This window comes from Strigops habroptila, chromosome 15, assembly GCF_004027225.2.
Source record: "Strigops habroptila isolate Jane chromosome 15, bStrHab1.2.pri, whole genome shotgun sequence".
Classification (NCBI taxonomy): domain Eukaryota; kingdom Metazoa; phylum Chordata; class Aves; order Psittaciformes; family Psittacidae; genus Strigops; species Strigops habroptila.
This window is the reverse complement of record NC_044291.2, coordinates 4739096-4756731: the sequence shown is the minus strand read 5'-3', so window position 1 is coordinate 4756731 and position 17636 is coordinate 4739096. Positions and strand designations below refer to the sequence as shown.

General features: G+C 39.3%; 1 protein-coding gene across 3 annotated transcripts in view; it reads right to left on the bottom strand.

Annotated features, from left to right (window-relative positions):
- Window positions 1-15878, bottom strand: part of MED27 (mediator complex subunit 27) — an 86410-nt gene extending 70532 nt beyond the window's left edge. Inside the window, exons 1-2 of one of the 3 annotated variants that reach the window (XM_030506740.1) lie at window positions 15236-15878; window positions 12977-13121 (exon numbers count right to left, since the gene is read on the bottom strand). In XM_030506740.1, the coding sequence (XP_030362600.1) occupies window positions 12977-13121; window positions 15236-15441 (351 nt within the window). In that variant the 5' untranslated portion in view covers window positions 15442-15878. The remainder of the gene's footprint in view (window positions 1-12976; window positions 13122-15235) is intronic. The other 2 variants (XM_030506741.1, XM_030506742.1) reach the window with 2 other exon arrangements.
- Window positions 15879-17636: the final 1758 nt, after the last annotated feature.

Sequence of the window (17636 nt, the reverse complement as noted above, 5' to 3'; positions counted from 1 at the left end):
ACATTTTGCAAGTTAGCACATACGAAAATGCAGTAAGGACAGTACTCTGAGTTAATTTAGACTCTGGGAGTTCTACTACAAATATGCTTTGAAAAACATTCCTTACCACAGGTTTTTTGGGGGGGAAAATGACTGAAAGAATCATCTTTCGGTGTACTGTTAATGCTAACCTCTTACTACAGCATGACCATCATCAAATATGCATTTACTAGCTGCACAAAATCATCAATTTACTTTGAAATTTGTTTGAAGATTTGCTAAAAGCATTTGTGATGCAGCATTCTCTGATCCCAGAACAGTTCTCACACCACCGTTAAATTCTATTCCATTTTAAACACTTTTTCTCCTCTGTTGCTCTATGGAAGATATACACTGAAGGATAACAAGTTTATCAGTTCAGGAAAAGAGCAAAATTTCACAATAAACAAAGTCCCATCAAATTAATATAGCAATAATACGGCTCATGAGGGAAAAATCATGAAGAATAATGTGTTTTGGTTTATCAACTTTAATTAAACCTTCTTTCCCCCTTCCATCAACCTCTTTTTCATGTCAAACTCCTTCTGCTTTGTTGCAGGGGAAATGAATTTTATCCGAGATGGCGGATGTTCTTTGTCCTTGCTGGTTTTAGTTCATGCAACCTGTGTTATGGAAAAGCAGTTGTCTCATTTGGGTTCTTCCAAAAAATTAACAAGGACTTTATTCACCTCTGTATGCAAATATAGCTGTCTGTAACACAGAAACATGATTTTGAAACACCGTATTTACAAGACATAATATTCCAGAGCTGCTTGGTCTCTATGGACACCTGTATTATACCAAGCTGCTGCATAAAACACTTCTAATGAGATATTCTTTCCATTCCCCACAAGCAACTCCCTCCACACATTAAGAGGGTTATGCCGACCCTTTCCCATCTGTGCTGCATTTTGAACAGACAACATCATCCCTTGGATGCATCAACTCTAGCAACTGAACGGACCATCTAACAAGACAGCTAGACTGCAGTTTCCTCACAGCCTTCCCCTGAAAGAGATCTGTTTCTTCTGTATCTGTGGAGTGTAGTGGATGACTCCTCTCCACCTCAGGTCTTCCAGAGGGAAGATACTGGCTTGGAGGAAATACAACTAACTAGCTCCCTCATCGACAGGAGAAAGCAAGCACATTGACTTGTGCCCTTTATGTATTGATGCTCTAGCTGAGTAAATTAAGATGTACAGGGGAAAAGCAAAGAGCACCAGAAGCGGGTGTACGACCCAGAAAAGCATAGTAGCAATTTTATATCTTCTTCAATGTTCCTGAAATGTGATTACAGTTGACCTTTAAATCTAGTAGATCAACCAATCAATTCTGCTGGAACAACCCTGTGTATGTGATCTAAGAGCATACCCATACTTAAAAATCTTCCAGTGGCTGCCTGGCACAGTCATTTTATTTTGCTGTAAAAGTTACCAAGATTTGTCTCAATTGATTTTACTTGCAAGAAAAGCACAACATCCAAACTGCAGCATCAGCAGACACTAAAGGTCTTAGCTTCTTGCAGGATGAATGCAATATCAATAGTTATTAGGATGTATTCATATGAGGTACACAAGAGGGATGGAAAGAAGATGCTAGTAATCTCACTTAATCCTAACACAGCCCCAAGTCAGGTTCTTTAGACTGTGGGAAAAAATGATTGCAAGGAGAACTATAAACACTCCGAAGTATTTGCCAGGCAAAACACTGAATTTGAAACTGAAAACATATTTAACAGCACTTCAAGTAGTAAAGCTACTAAATCGTGCTTTAACAAAATAACCCAAAAGAGGTTATTTTGGATGGTATTTGTCTGTAGTGGGCTCAGAAGCGAGATCAGCAACCACTAGTGATCCTACTAGTACGTTGCATTGCTCTCAGATTTCTCATTCCGTAGCACAATCCTCATTTTATAGTTAGGAAGATGAAGACATGGCTTGCGAAACCCCGTCCAGCAAGCTATGGGCAGAGGAAAGAAGAGGATGTGCAACTCCAGAGTCCCCCCAGTCCCATTATACACTTGTCAAAGCTGCCACTTCCGAAACCTTCCCCCTCCCCATCAGAAATGTTCACACATGGTATCATCATACACTTAGTTCACAAAGTCAACTAGACAGCAAGTTCTTTTATGCAGAAAGTCATTAACTTCACTCCATGTTATATGCCAGGGCGTCCAAAAGAACCAGACCATTGGAAATTAAAGGTTAACTTTTGCGTTAGCAGGCACAAGAGAGCTTACAGACTTTATCAGCTCCATGATCTACGAAATCTCCACAAACAGCTCTGGATGAAGCACCAAGCAGCGCAGCCAATCCCTCCCTCCTGCCTCCCTTCACCCCCCCAAAAAAGATGGCAATGAGCAAACTGAAAATGCTACATTGAAAATTCTGAAAATACAAGATTTGACTCCAGAGTAAAACTGAACCATAAGGCAAGCCAGAGAACTTGTGAAGTCTGAGTGCAGAGACAACTGCAGAGAAAACTCTAAATAGAACCCATCTGAAAGCATATGGGTAGGGCAGGAACATCAGAATAAAAATCTAACTAATGGTAAAACACACAGTGATGTTTTTTTCTTAAAAGTCATGTAGGAAGAGAAACATACATCCAACCTCATTGAGAGATAACCTGGGGGGAGGAGGAAGTTATTATCCTTTTAACTGCAGCTTATTTGATACAAAAGTGACATTTTCTCTGAATGAAGAATTCCTTTAACATAAAGAAAAGCCAACTTCTGAAATGAGATAGAGCCCAGCAACACTGCAGTAGTTGAGAATGTCATGATTTCCATCAAAAAACTGTTTTGCAGAGATTAGGAACAGCTGTTTCAAACTGAATTAGACTAAAACTGGAAACAAGCTGTCAAGACCCAAAAAAAAATATATTTTATACATAAAAGGGTTTGATTCAGCTGTTCTATCGTGGTGGTCAGCCAAAAGAGAGAAATAAAGTAACATCCTGAGATTCCAGACGTTGTCACAAAGATTCTCTCATTTTGAACACTCTTTATGTAGATTTATTCCTTTGAGCATTTGGAATAGGAAAAATGTCAAACAGCTCATATCACAGATTCCTGAATATTTTCAAACCATGGGCAACTTAAAACAGTTTAAAGACGCTTCAGGACTCTTTCTGCTCTAGTCCCCATTCTCTGCATCTTCTGTAGCTCTAACAGGATGTTGCGATACGGAAAATACACTCAATTGCTGTTGACATGAGAAGATTAAAATAATACACTTTAACCCACCGCTTGAGTAACAGTACATGCACACAGCTCCTTTCTGTCATGCTTGCAGATCCTGGGAGGCTTTTAGTGGGTATTTTCAATATCGATTTCCACAGGAACTGCAGTTTCAGATAATGAGAAGTAAATACATCTATTTTTGAATATACTGTAAAATGTCACATCTAGATACAATTCTTTTGCGTCTAATGGCCCATGCAGTACACAGAGCACCTCTTACACTATGTGCAACTGCCAGTTACAGAAGCGTAGAGAATCCAAATACAATCACCAGATTAATCAAGCCTGGTATCTGTTTCGAATAGAACTATTTGTTCCAAAGCACAGTTCTGAACATCAAAGACCCCTGTGATTTTATTACATGCAGTAAGATGTGGCCATTATACTCTGCTTTCCAACCCAATCAAAAGTAGTCTTGAAAATATCCTTAGCATTTCAATATGGTCATTACTTTTCATAATAATGATACATACTAATTCTACCCAATAAGTATCTAGGTTATTACTGTCAGCTTGTCTGTCAGTATATGTACTTCTGAAGAAGTCTGGGAACAAGCCAATCTAACTTGAGATATTCTATGATTCCATCTAAAAAACCACACACTCCAAATGCACTTTTTTAACTCACTAAGGCACCAGGCAAGCAGACAACTGCAGTCATGTGCCATTTCACCTTTCAGATTACTCACACCGTCCAGCGATAGGCATTTAACTCATGTACTTAAGTTCTCAGCAAACTCAGTGGAGCACCACAGCATGACGGAATCCTTCACACTAAGCCAAGAGTCTTACAAAAGAGCACAAGATAACTGCTGCTCAGGATAATACATAAACTTTTGATCTTCCTGTGAAAAGATCAAAAATGTGTTAGACTAGCACCTGGTAGAATCAATCAGGTTTAATTATATCTTCTTTTATTAATTCAGAGGACATCTTTTTCTAGGCATAGCGTACTGAACAAATGTCAGTGGATAAAAGATTTTATTGACATTTTTGTTTCTTGTGCAAGTGGAAGCCTTGTACTCACGTATTTCAAATTAGATAAAATGAACTACTGTACATGCTTGGGTTAATTTTGTATAGCAGAAAAAGTGATAACATGTACTGATATGTCATCTTTATCTCCAGAACTTCAGGATTTTACAACTTGAATAGATTTAAATGCTAGCTCACACCAAAGATGATGTACCAACAAAAAATAGAGTTAGGAGTGAAGCAGCTCCAAGTGCGGGATTCATATTCTCATCTCTATTCTCTCATCAACCCCAAACCTGCTCGACTGTGGCACTCCTTAAACTACTAGAACTACATTATGTTTGTGCAACTACCAAACAGTCCTCACAGCCATAACATTACATGGGCTCCAATTCTAGTACTACATTTAGAATACTGTTTTTCCCCATTTCTACTCCCAGCTGACCCAAGGTAGAAGAATATAATTAGAGGGGGAAAAGGGTGAAGAAAAAAATCAAACCCAAGCCCATTTCTCAAGAGGCAGCACTTTACAACAGAAGTCTTTGTTTTCTATAGAAGAGTCATTTATCAGAGCTGCAGAAAGCAGAACACCAAATTCATGTATCCCTAAAAGCTGGGTCAGATATCCAGCCACACCTGAATCAAAGTCCACCTGCAAAACAAACAGTTTCAGAAGAATGCAAAATGAGCACATCTACTGCAAAGAGCTGACTTCCTTAATGGCCTGCTTGATGTTATTAGTGAAATCTTACAACTTTGGGTACAACAGGCAACTTGTTTCAAATTAGCAAGCAAAAATCTACTTTCTTACCAGGAATATTTTAGAACGAGCAAATTCACTCTGAAAGGTCATCTGAGATCAACATCACATCTTTTTCTCTATCTATGTTAAAATCAAAAACCATGCACAGATATCAACACTAAGAGTACTGATGTCGTGGTATGTAATTTCTATTTCACATTCTTCAACTGTCACGGCATCACAGCCACAAAACAACAACACTCCATCAGGGCAGAACTATTCCTCCCTCACAGGAAAATAAAACCCAGTATGCACTGACCTCAAGAGGGAAGAGATTTCAAGAATCCCCATAGACCTTTGGGTTACATGTCTTCAACATCAGCAGCTCAGTATTAACTACTGCTGAATACAAAAGTGCTACCACGTTTTTTCCAGATGTACCTTTCCATGCAGCAGTAACCAAACCTGAAGTGCACTTTTAATGACACACAGCTCCTTACAGACTATTTTCAATTGAATTAGCTTTTAGGTGGTTTCCATGTTTTGTAGCCCAGTTATGGACAGTATCTCATTAAGACAAAATGGGGAAGAATTGCTTATATGTAATTCAAACAATTACATCACTCTGAACTGTCTGTGGGAGGCAGCTTTAGCAACTCTGAATGAGAACTCCAAAAAAGATTAGAATGAGCGTACTTCTGCATTGAAAAAACACAAATAACAGTCACACAAAAAGACCTGACAACAACAATAGCAGAGAGCAACAGGGTGACATCATTAAATTTTCCTTTTTATTTGATTTCCTCTAGAAGCTGTAAAAAAAAAACCCAAACCTTTTCCATATAAAGAATATCAATAGGATGGTTATCACCTGTATCAGTTATTTTATATTAGTGTTCATATTCCTTGAATGCCCTTCATATGAAGGTCCCCAAATGCTTTACAAACATCTTTAATTTGCCTCAAAGAAAGCAAGACACAACTTTGAATCTCTGAAAACATTCCCTGTGCTTTCATGATGGCCACGCTCTGCTAGATGATAAGCCAGACTTTCATCACCAGTAGCAAGTCAGTCAGTTGTGCCACTAAGAGCTGAGATAGCAGGCAAACATCAAGTTCAAAGTAATGCTGGGTCCAGGGGTTTCTTACAATGCTCCTCTTGTTCTGCAATCCTACATACTCTTCAATTAGTCCTCAGACAACATGGATTTCCAGTTATAATTTGGTTTATTTCTCAACTTCGGCCTTTTCTGCTGATTTAATGGTTGCACCATGACTTACTCATTTATATACTGCTTTTCTGTGTCTCTGCATGGCTTAGTTTGCTTCAAAGTCTGTTACTAATACAAAGCAATTTTAACATTGTTAAACATGTTACTAATACAAAGCAGTTTTAACCAATTTGTTTAGAAAGGGGAAGCATTTGCTGACTTACAAATCAGGTAATTCAGCCATCCAGCATGAACTGCATGAAGAGTTCTTGCAGAGGGAAAAAGGAGTTAAGGGAGGAAGAACCAGGAGAGGCCAGAAGTGTTTTGGTTAAAATAGAGCATCAATCATTTCCATCCTGAAACAGGCTAACAGCTAGAACATTAATACTTATCAAAGAAACAGGGGGAAAAAACCCCACTCATTAGCAAATAAAGGTGTTGCAAAGCATTAAATAATTCCCACCAGCTGACAAGGGGGCTGTGATTTATAATAGTGTGTATTGATAGATCACTTCCCATAATTAGGAAAAGTGAGACTGGTACTGCTTACAGCATTATTTTGATCAAAGCCTTGCAAAAATACTGCGAATAACAACAAACACCAGGAACAACAACAGAAACATACCGTATCATGTTCTGGGGCTGCTTCAGGTTTGAAACAAAAGTATTCTAACAAAATCCAGTAAGAAAGGAAAATTGTGTTTGGACACATATAGCCTTATTTCACAATAGCATCCTAGTGTGAATCATTGCTATTATAACTGTGGGAAGATCACAGATGTAAAACATTCAAACTATATAACAAACAAGCCAGAATCAAAGGCTAATTACTTCTCAAAAAAATTTAAGCAACAAGTTACTCATCAACACTGTTTTCTTCCAGAAGTAACAAACTAACCTCAGTCTACCAAAATGCCAAAGAAATTCAACTAACCCGCACACTGGCATAAGGTGGCATATGTGTCAAATTCTCACTGCCATGGCAACTTTCCAGGAGTGCAAAGATAAAAGAAATGGGTAATTTTCATTTCCTTCTGTTCCAATTATTAGGTATCAAAAACACTTTTATAGTTATACAAGGTAACAGCAAAATAGTTAAGATAGCCCTGGGTTGGGTTTTTGTTCAAAACCAGCATAGGAATCAAAAGCAAAGAAAAACACAAGTCCAGGAGCTGAAGATTCCAGGGATTCCCAACTGAGGGGAGAAAATGCATCCTCCAAAAAGAAGATGGACACAACTGATTTTATCCATCCCAACACCCTAGATGCTGCTTTAGGCAGGATCTCTTGAGAGAATAAAACCCATCCAACACACCACAGCCACTGATTCTGCCTTTACTTCTACTGTTACTATTATAACTTCCAGTTTTCATTACTGGTTTTCTTTATTTTCACTATTCTTCCCTCTCACTATATTCACTTTTTCTTTCAACTATCACTGCATAGCTCAGAAATATTTAACATCCCACCATTTTCCTTCTCCAATAAACTCAACTTAGACTACTGTCATTCCTGCCCACCCACCCCAGGCAGGTGCAAGCACTTACATTTTGGTGCAAGCACTTCTTTCCTTATCATAGCTTTTCAAGTGCTTTTTTCCCCCATCACTGTAATATCAAGGATAATTTGCACACTGCCTGGATTTGCCATCCCTGCCATTGCTGGTCACTAAAATCAACCCTGCAAGAATAAAAGTCAATATTCTCCAGGCAGACAACTGAGGAATAATTAATAACTAGAGCAGCTGGAAGCAAAAAGGAAACCACCTGTTTTTCTAGTCATATTCAGAAAAAAAAAAAATGGGAAAAAGGGGAACATTAATGTAATTCTTAACAGCAAGGGCATTTCACCAGAACATTTGCCTAAATTCACACAAAATTAAAAGCCCATAAAGGGCATTTTTCCAAACTGCCAGGCAAACAACATTAGTCACTCGCTGTATAATACTTGGCATCTACGAAGCATTTCTGTCCAAAGAACCCAATGCACCTGAGACACATTTAGACTAGAAACTCTCCCCAGAAGTAGGCTAAGTATTATTATCCTATTTTATCCCTAAGAAAAATGAGGCAGAGAAAAAAATCATGCATCCTGTTCAAGGTTACAACGAAAATTAATAAGAAAAGCAAGACTAGAATCCAAGCCCAGCTCCTGTTTTGTGCTCGTGTACAAGAAAACACCAGTTCATGTATCATTCATTTCTCCAGTGACAGGAATATAAACTCCCATGGCTTATCTGCACAGGAAAGGACTCCACAGCCGGTAATCCCTAAGATCCTTTCCACCCCGGCTTCCTCTACAAAGCACTGATTCTGCTCTTACAAAGCAGATTAAATGTGCTCTTCAGAGTGCAACAGAGATATCCTTGTAGGGACTCCTCACTTTGCTTCAATTCAAATCTTCTTTTACATTTTTTTCCCCATTTGTTCCCTTCTGTGAGCAAACCAAGGGATTTTAGTCACGTCAAATCTTTACTTGAAGTAACTTCTTCAGGGCTCCTGCTCACTGAGGATACCACTATCTCAACCTGGACCACCAACCTTCCTACTCTCACCCCTGCAAGCACAGATGATCTTCAAAAGCTACCTCCAGAAGCACTGGGCAAACAGATGATTCAGTTATCATGACACAGTTTTCCTCAATACCACACATCTGTCACTGACTGATATTGCAGTACACCTGGAAAGAAAATGTTTCCCAATTTGGAGGGATGAAATCTCAGCAGAATAAGCTGGATCTCCATGACACAGCATGTCACAATATTAAAACACTGCATCTTTGTAGAAAAAGTCCTGAAAGGACAAAATCTTGGCCACCTGCCTGGACTTCCAAAGAACTGCCAACATAATAATTCAGTTACATTGTCCATGCTACAGTAAAACTACATTAAATTCAGAATGTTTGAGCACATCCAAAATCTAAAATTAATGTTCCTTGGAATGCACACTTTGTTTTACAATCAAGATGAACATCAACAAAAACCCCTTATTCTACAATGGTCTTCTACTATTATGGTTAACATTTAATGTCATTTATTGTCATTAAACTCAATATTTGTGTCTAATCAATACTAAGCTACCAAGGGCAGTCGTAACAAGTCTGGACTTTCTCTACAGGCTCTATTGATTTCTTTTTTTGAGGCCTACAACAAACACAATTTATACAAATAATTTATCAGGGAACACATCAAAATAATTTAATAAACAAAACCTATAAATTCCTTTTCTCTTCTGTCATACGACAGAAAATAAATTTAAATTAATTAATGGTCGTCTCAACAGTTCGATTTTAAATTTGTGTAAAACCAAGAGGAAGCTATGAAGTAACAAATTTAAATCCAAACATTGTGCAGTGTATTTCACCATGCAGATGAACAGTAATATTTTTTTCCCATTTTGTATTTGCCAGTGTATTACTTTTAAATTCATTTATGACAACTCCTGTCCAGCTTTTTTCAGCTGAAATATTTACAATACACACACAAGTTACCATAATCTTCTTCTCACAGATGAGTAAATTAAACAAACTGATGTAAATCCTACACACACAGAGAGTCACAAAGTCAGAAAAGTTGATTTTTTTACTTTCTGCTTGAAGTGGTGGATAACAGCCTTCCCAAACACATAGTCATCATGATTTTTAAGTACCATCTCATTATGAGAAAACCATACCACCATCACCACTCACATACACCTACATATAGAAGTTCAAACTATAGAAGTGTTAGAATTGAAGCAAAGCAAATAGACACATGCAGCTCTGAAAACAATAGAAAATGGGACACTGCACTTCAGACAAGTTAAAATCATGTGTTCATGGCTACAATTGTTCTAAATTTTCCCCATTTCTACTGCTCTTAACAAATTGTTTGAAAATCTCAGAACAAACTCCTTGCTGCAAAGAAAAAAAACCAGGGAAACATGACTTACAGAAGACAGTATTTTCACTTGGACAAACAAACTCTGCTAGTACTGCTATCATTCAGCAGCTCAGGGAAGACTAAGAGTTAGTTTGCTGCTATCCAAAAACTTCAAATGTTTCTTTAAGTCTGTTAGAAAGAGTAATTCTATAGTGTTGGTTTGGTAGTTGATCCATTTTGCATATCCCTTCAAACAAATAAAAGCAAATAAGCAGAGTCTCTCCAGCAGTGACTAAAGCTCAAATGCTGAGCATGAACTACTTGACAACACCCCATTAAGAGAGGGAAACTTGCCCTATAACAGCATTTGCCTTGCTCAGTGCACATAAAATATGCTGTATATTTTCTGCTTCACTGAAATCAATGGAAACACCTTAACAGACACTGCCTCAGGCATGCACAGGGCGAGGGTATACAAATACTTTGCCAAGGGCAAAGAGGATGAACAGATACACACTACAGGCAATAAATAACCTCACTAAAGCAGCAGATGAAAACTAAAAGTTTATACCACTCAAAGAATGAGTTTAAACTCTTGAATTCCCAAACCCTGCATCTACTCTGACCGCCAGCATTAACCCAACTGCATAAGGCAACCATGCCATCACAAGCTTTACTAAACATTTTCTATATGGATAAGCATGTAATATTGGTTTGATCACATCACCAGCAACTATTTTCTCCCCCACAAAACATCTTTGTCACCCAGTATTGAGAAGAAATATCAAGAAACACCCAGTTGCTCTTATTCATGTAATGATGCTCTTATTCATGAGATTATGGTCTCATCTACTGCAGAAAACAAGCAGGAACCAGGAACAAGGAAAGCCAGCATAGGGGGCCTTGTTTATAGAATTGTCCCAAAGGGCAATGGAAACAATTTCTTCCAGTGTCATTACAAATAAGAGATCAAATTTCTTTTAAAAATAAAAACTTCATCAGTATTTCAGTCTAGTAAGTGCTTTTAAAATTCCTTTCATCTAAACTTAGAGCTGATGCATTCTCCCCTGTGGTAGTTTCCCTTGAATTCCAGTGTAATGCAAGAAGCAAGCACCTGGTAACAAGTAAGGCAGCAGCACTCAGCACATCCAGTCCTGACTGTTCCAAGTAGTATCAGGCCACACACACACAAAACACAAAGCCTTTGACTGGTACTGTCATCTTAGATTTCATCTGCTCAGACACAACACTCATATTACAAAAAAATTCAACAGACAAGATGTATATAACTACTAGAAACAGAATTCAACTACAGTTAGTAAACAGTGTAGAGGAAAAAACCAAACCTACAAACTTCCTAACTTACCAATAATACTTTATCTGCATTACCCATACAGAACAATAGCTCATTTTTATCTTATCTAATATTATACCTTCACTATTACATTAGAGGTCACATATACATCCTCCCAGGAAACAGCACTTCAATTGTAATGAAGAAAACCTCTTTTCTTGAACTTAAAAAGGACAGAGAAAAAACACCATCAAGTAGACCTAAATACTGTTCCACGGCTACTACATGCCTCCATGCAGCCCATAGCCAGCAAAGCAATTTACCTACATGACTTCTACTGATACATAAAGAAGCTAAAGCGAAACAGAAAAACCATTGAGCTGTTGCTTGTGATATGATCAACTTAAACTTCCTGTGTTTTTCAACTGTCCTTTGTGAGTTCTGTTAAACACCTGGAAAAGTAAAGTTCCTTTACAGCTGCATGTGTATGTAATTAATGCATTTGACAAGCTGTAGCGTTCCCAAACAGCTGCTTCCATTATACAGGCAACTTTACCATCTGCAAAACTATTTGGTAAACTACCGTAAGTAAATATCAGGATGGCAGGTGCTAATAAATAACAAGCACTGCCAAGATGAGACGCTTCTGTAGGCAAAGTTTTGGGTTATCCCACTGTACTTTTCTGCACTCCTGGATCAGGCAAACTTACGACACTCAGAAACAAAGGAACTAGTGTTGTGACTCACAGCAAAAGTAAAATAAGGTTCTTGGCAAATATCTCTGAAACCACAGTTACATGCAACCCATCTCTACTGCACTAAGCCAAAGAGTTAGGTCTGTAAATCTGCACCTAAAAGTGGATCTTCTCACAATATGTAACCAGCCACAGCTACAAGTATTAATTGTGGTAAATAAAACAAGTTGAAAAGTGTCAGGTAAGTCTAATCTCCTACATTAACATTTGCATCTTAGAGCAAATATTAAAGAAAACTTTTCTGTTTATGTCTGTATGACCTTCATTGTGCTTTGCACCCAGAACTGCCACTTAACCGAAAAAGTTTGTCCATGCATCCAAGACCAGATCAAAACTGGGCATTTGCTTGACCCAGCATGGAAACAAAGCTGCAAGCACAAAAAAATAACAATTCTAATGTCCAATATCTCATGAACCACAAAGAATGATCATTAATGCAACCTCAGCTGAAATTTAAGAAAACAGAACTAAACAAGCTATTACTTGTGTAACCAATTGTGCAGGAAAAAGTAAGAGTCATATAGGTAGGTATGATCCACCTCCAGATTTACAAACCTGCTTAAGTTTTAGGTATATTCATACACTAAACAAAAAAATAAAACATGCTAAATAGCCACCTTGGAAAGTACTGTTCTGCTTGGACTTAACACCCCCTTTGAAAAACTAGCGCATACCTCAGTATTGCAGAAAAGTCTCCTTTTAATTAATACACCTTTTTTACCCTTGAAAGTACATTTAGGTACATATTATGCTCCTCAACTTCATAAAAAACTTAGCGTTTTTGACAGTCTCACACACACTGAAGTCTACTGTATCACAAACCAAACATTCTGTAGGAACACACAACTAAATACATTAAAAACAGATGTATTCTGTTACCTTATTTGACCATTTATAGGCTTGAAGAAGTTGGCTGTAAAGAGGTGTTTTGTCCTGAACAGGATCTAGGCTCAAGAGTCCGCTGTTGTGCAGGGGGTGGTTCTCAGATGGTTTACCCACCAGGTTGCTCAGACGCTCCAGTTCACTGACAGAAAACAGAATGGCATTTTTTTTAAGTCAGATCTGCAGGTACGGATCTCAGAGATGTATAATCCTTAGTACTAAGCTTGGAGATGGTCCTGCAGAGTTTGTGATTACTCTAAGCAAGTACATGCATTCCAAGTTCCTAAGGCAAAGAAGCATCTTCTGACTTCCAAGAGCAATTTATACATTTGTATACACGCATAAAATACTCAACGAAAGCATAACAAGCACCATTTTCCCACAGGAAAAAAAAAAAAAATCTCACTGTGAAATGATCTATTATTGTTTAATTTCTCACTTGTCAAAGATTACATTTAGGAATAACAAAATGTTAATTTTTAAAACTTGCATTAATCAGCTGTAGAGGAAAGCTTGGCTACTTTGCACAGATATAAAATGTAGCTTTTCAAGTGACATGACTAGTCAGGTGCCTTTCCTTTTGACTTCTGAATGTTACACCCTACTCTGAACTGCAGAATTTCCACTAAATTAAAAGCAGGATTCGGACCCTTCAAAAGGTGATTTCTGAAAAATCTCTGTAAAGAAAAATCCCAACTATCTCAGTTTGCATTTAATAAAGGTTATGAAAACAAACACCAACAATCAGGTAGCTGACAGTTATAAGACTTCCACACTTCACCACCACAAAATTCTCCTTCATTAATCAACTTTCCTTCCAGTTTCCATGGCCTACATTATTTCCAAGCCTCTGGCATGATGAACACTCATGGATGTGCTTAATATTCTTGATAAATTACAACAAAACAAATGTGAATAGACTTACTAGCTAACGATTTGTTGAGGAGATCCCTGTCCATACTTCCATGATGTGAGCTGAAGTCCACTGATAACATTAACTTCAATACACCTTGGAGTGTTCCCTTGCTACTTGAAATCTATGCTTCCCAAACATGTAACAGAATATGCAACACAGATGCTATATAAATTACAATATTTGGGGGCAGCTGTGTTTCAAAAAAGACAAATTAAATATACTCTGAAGTATTTTAAAGAGTTTTCTTGCAAAGAATCAGGAAAGAAATGGTCAAAGCACTGATAAGCACATCCACTAGTGCTGTGGAAGAGATGGTGAAAAAGGAACTGGTGAAGTTTGATGATGAAGACACTCACAGGTATGGTAGTAAGGATTGCCCAAGAACTTCACAGCACTGAAATACTGGATGATAAACTGCAAAGCAGCAGTAGGCAAACATGAAGCCTCCTCAACTTGAAAGCAATTAAAACCAAAGTGATACAACTGAAGTCTATAAATCTGTGTACAACATCATTCATTATTATCTACCATCTTTCCCAACAGAAGGAATGAAGTAGGCCACAAATTATATTACCATGATCAGAACTAAAAATCAGCATGGTTTGTAAGAAACAAGTTCTTGTACACCAGACCCTGGAGACTCACTCTATGGAGGCCAGATATACTGGGAAAGGGTGGTTCTGTGCGCACCCTGCCCTTAGACACCTCATGGGCAGCACTGATGGCTCCCAGAGGATATGAGGGAACCCAACAGCTCTCCAGCAGATCCACATGGAGCATCAGCCTCAACAGTTTGTCTCTATCTGCACGAAACACAACTCCTGGTGCTAAACAACTATACTTGTGTGTAGTGACTTCCCAGCAATACAGGCTTTGGTAATAAAATGGTCATTCTTGAACCACTTGGATACTACTGAATAGTCAGAGCTTAAAATGAGTCAGATGCTTTTTGGTTTTGTTTCTTTCTAACGTAACACCTCAAAACCCAGAGAAGTATCTCCCTGCATCCAAAACCATTCACCTCACCAATGCAATTCCACTGACAGCTCCTTTGTTAAAACAAAACAAGGACAACAAACAGATAAATATTACGAGCAGTTTCATCCCTGTGGAATGAAACCACAAAGGGATAACGCGTATGATGTTGGAAGGAATAAAATGGAGCGTTTTCACATTTATTTGCCTAAAACTTTCTCGGGGAACGGCACCGCCAGGCACCTCCTAAGGGCCAGGCCCTGGGGGTGGCAGGGAGGGACCCAGGGACCCCTCTCCCTCCCCGGGACCGGGGGCCCGGCTGCACACTGAGGCGAAGGGAAGCCCCCCCAGGGCCGGCTGCTCACCCCAGGTCGCGGCTGACGGAGTGCAGGCTCTCCTGGAAGGCGGCCACGAAGCCCTTCTCTCGGCCTTCCAGGGTCTCCTTGTTCCGCATCCCATCCTTGAGGCAGTCGAAGACCCGCGTCACGCTGGAGCGCAGCGCCTGGATAGCGGCGATGGCTTGGGAGAAGGCCTCCAGGTTCACGCCGGGGCTCAGCACCCCATCCGCCATCTTGCCCGGCCGGGCCCGGCCTCTCCGCGGAGGGCGCTGAGGTGCGCGGAGAGGCCGCGGCCGCCCAGGGCACGCTGGGAAATGTAGTGCGGGCTCCGCAGGGGCGGGGCGGGAAGGGAAGCGGCGCTCCCCTCAGAGGCTGCCGCCGAGGGACCGGCACTAAAGCCCGATTTTCAGCCTTTTATCCTCTTTTTTTCCTAACATCAGGGATTTCTCCAGCAAAAGCGGGGTTTCCCCGTTGCCCTGTGCCCGCCGCCTGCGACAGGAGCGGCCGAGGAGATACTGCCCACCTCAGACTCCAGGGCAAAAGAAATGAGCTGTGGCAGTGTTTCTCCGTCCTAAAAAATATACTTTGTTCCAGTCAAACGTCCTCTTTTCTTCTATTTTGCTGTGCATCATTCTCTGCTTGCAATATAAGGGATATTCCCTCCTCTGTGGAATCTGTAGGGTGTTTTCCAGGCAGAGAGCCAGAAGTAAAAGCATTTAAAGTAGGAAGCAATGGCCCGCATCCTGCTGCAACAACTGTGCTTAGCTTGAAGAAGGCAAAGTGCTTCTGTAGGCCTTAAGCTCATGGACAAACTGAAGATTTGATGGTGTTACAGTTCACATCTCAGTCATGATCACAGCTGAAATAACAAAGACCTTCATTATCGAGTATTTGAAAAGTACTGCAGAGTTCAAGAGGGCTATCATGGCACCAACTAGTACTAGTTTGATTCTGTAGGAGCTGCTTATGTCTCCAATGCCACTGCCAGCAATTTTCATCCTTAGAGTGCAGCTAAAATAAATAGAGTTAAAATAAATGCAGCACTGTGCAAGCCAATGGTTGCTCCACACTGAGTAAATTGCAGCACAGGGTTAGGTTCTTTGTTTTCTCAACTTCTAAAGTAAATAAAAACCTCTTTCATAAAGCTATTAATTAAATTCAGTAAGCACCATCAACACAGCCAGATCCTTTAGTCAGGATGTTAAATGGAAATGAATGCGACAAGGAACAGCAGATGTGTCAGTGGCCAAGTGAAGCGAGGCTTTGCCCTCCACTCAGTGACACTTTTCTGTCTATCAAACATCAGAGTATGAAAATTGCATCCAATCAATTAAATGTTCTCAGACAACATGTGAGGTATTGATAAATGAAACCCTATTACTTAGCATAAGGAATGAGAAAATGAAAAGGTTGCGGTTCTGCTCCTCTTGAGCTTAGTTGTATCTGAGCACAAGGGTAAAGCTTGTAGTCTGAAGCAATGTAGTTCATTCAGCCTACATAAATGGTGAAATATATAGTGGTGTACTTCAAAGGATCAGCAATGGACTGAGCGCGCTTAGTAAGGCAAATATGAACAAGACAGGAATAGTTCTTTATGTAAAAAAGCACTGTATCAAAGTATAGCAGCCCCAGGCAGAAAGGACAGGACTAATTCAGCCAGACTGGCAACTTAAACTGTTTATGGATCTATAATATTAGTTATGTTAGACATAAAATACCTTTTTTTGGACTATAATAGATTGGTGAAGAAGGCACTGTATTATTATAAGGGAATACTTGGAGGCTGAAGGATCATTCCTGCATGGCTTTATTCTTTATTCCTCTCACTGCAAAGTTCAGGCTCTGGGTGCACATTGCAGATGTCTGTAACTTATTTTATATGTTATTGCTTGGAAATGGATGATTCTTTTCCATTTATTCCCCTCTGATGTAAGATTTATTTTTAAACAGATATTTTCAGCTGTTAGCATCACATTTATTTTAACTATCTCTAAGAGTCCCGTCATTGTGGTGCCCACGTTCAAGGATTTATGATTTTACATCCTACCTGGAACAGTAAAAGGGCTTGACAGTTGTTTTAATATCAGTGACAAAACAATGGCCTGACAACAAATCTATAAATGTATAAGGAACCATTTGGAACTTGCCCCTAAGGAACAAAAACCACAGCATAGCTTTGGCTTAGAAACTCAAAGGAGGGCATTCATATTTCTTGCTCCAGGGATCTGCTTTTCCTTGCATAAATGAGGAACCAAGCTCTCCTGAGCAGACAACAGGCAATTCAGCACGTTTTGAACTCTGCTGGCTCTTTGGGGAGTTAAGGCAGACTCTGCTTCAACACCTAAAGATAATGGCTCGAGAAGAGAACAGGAGCTCCCATTTCTCTTATTACTCCTCCTCCTGTTTCGCCACATCTAGAAGGAAAAGA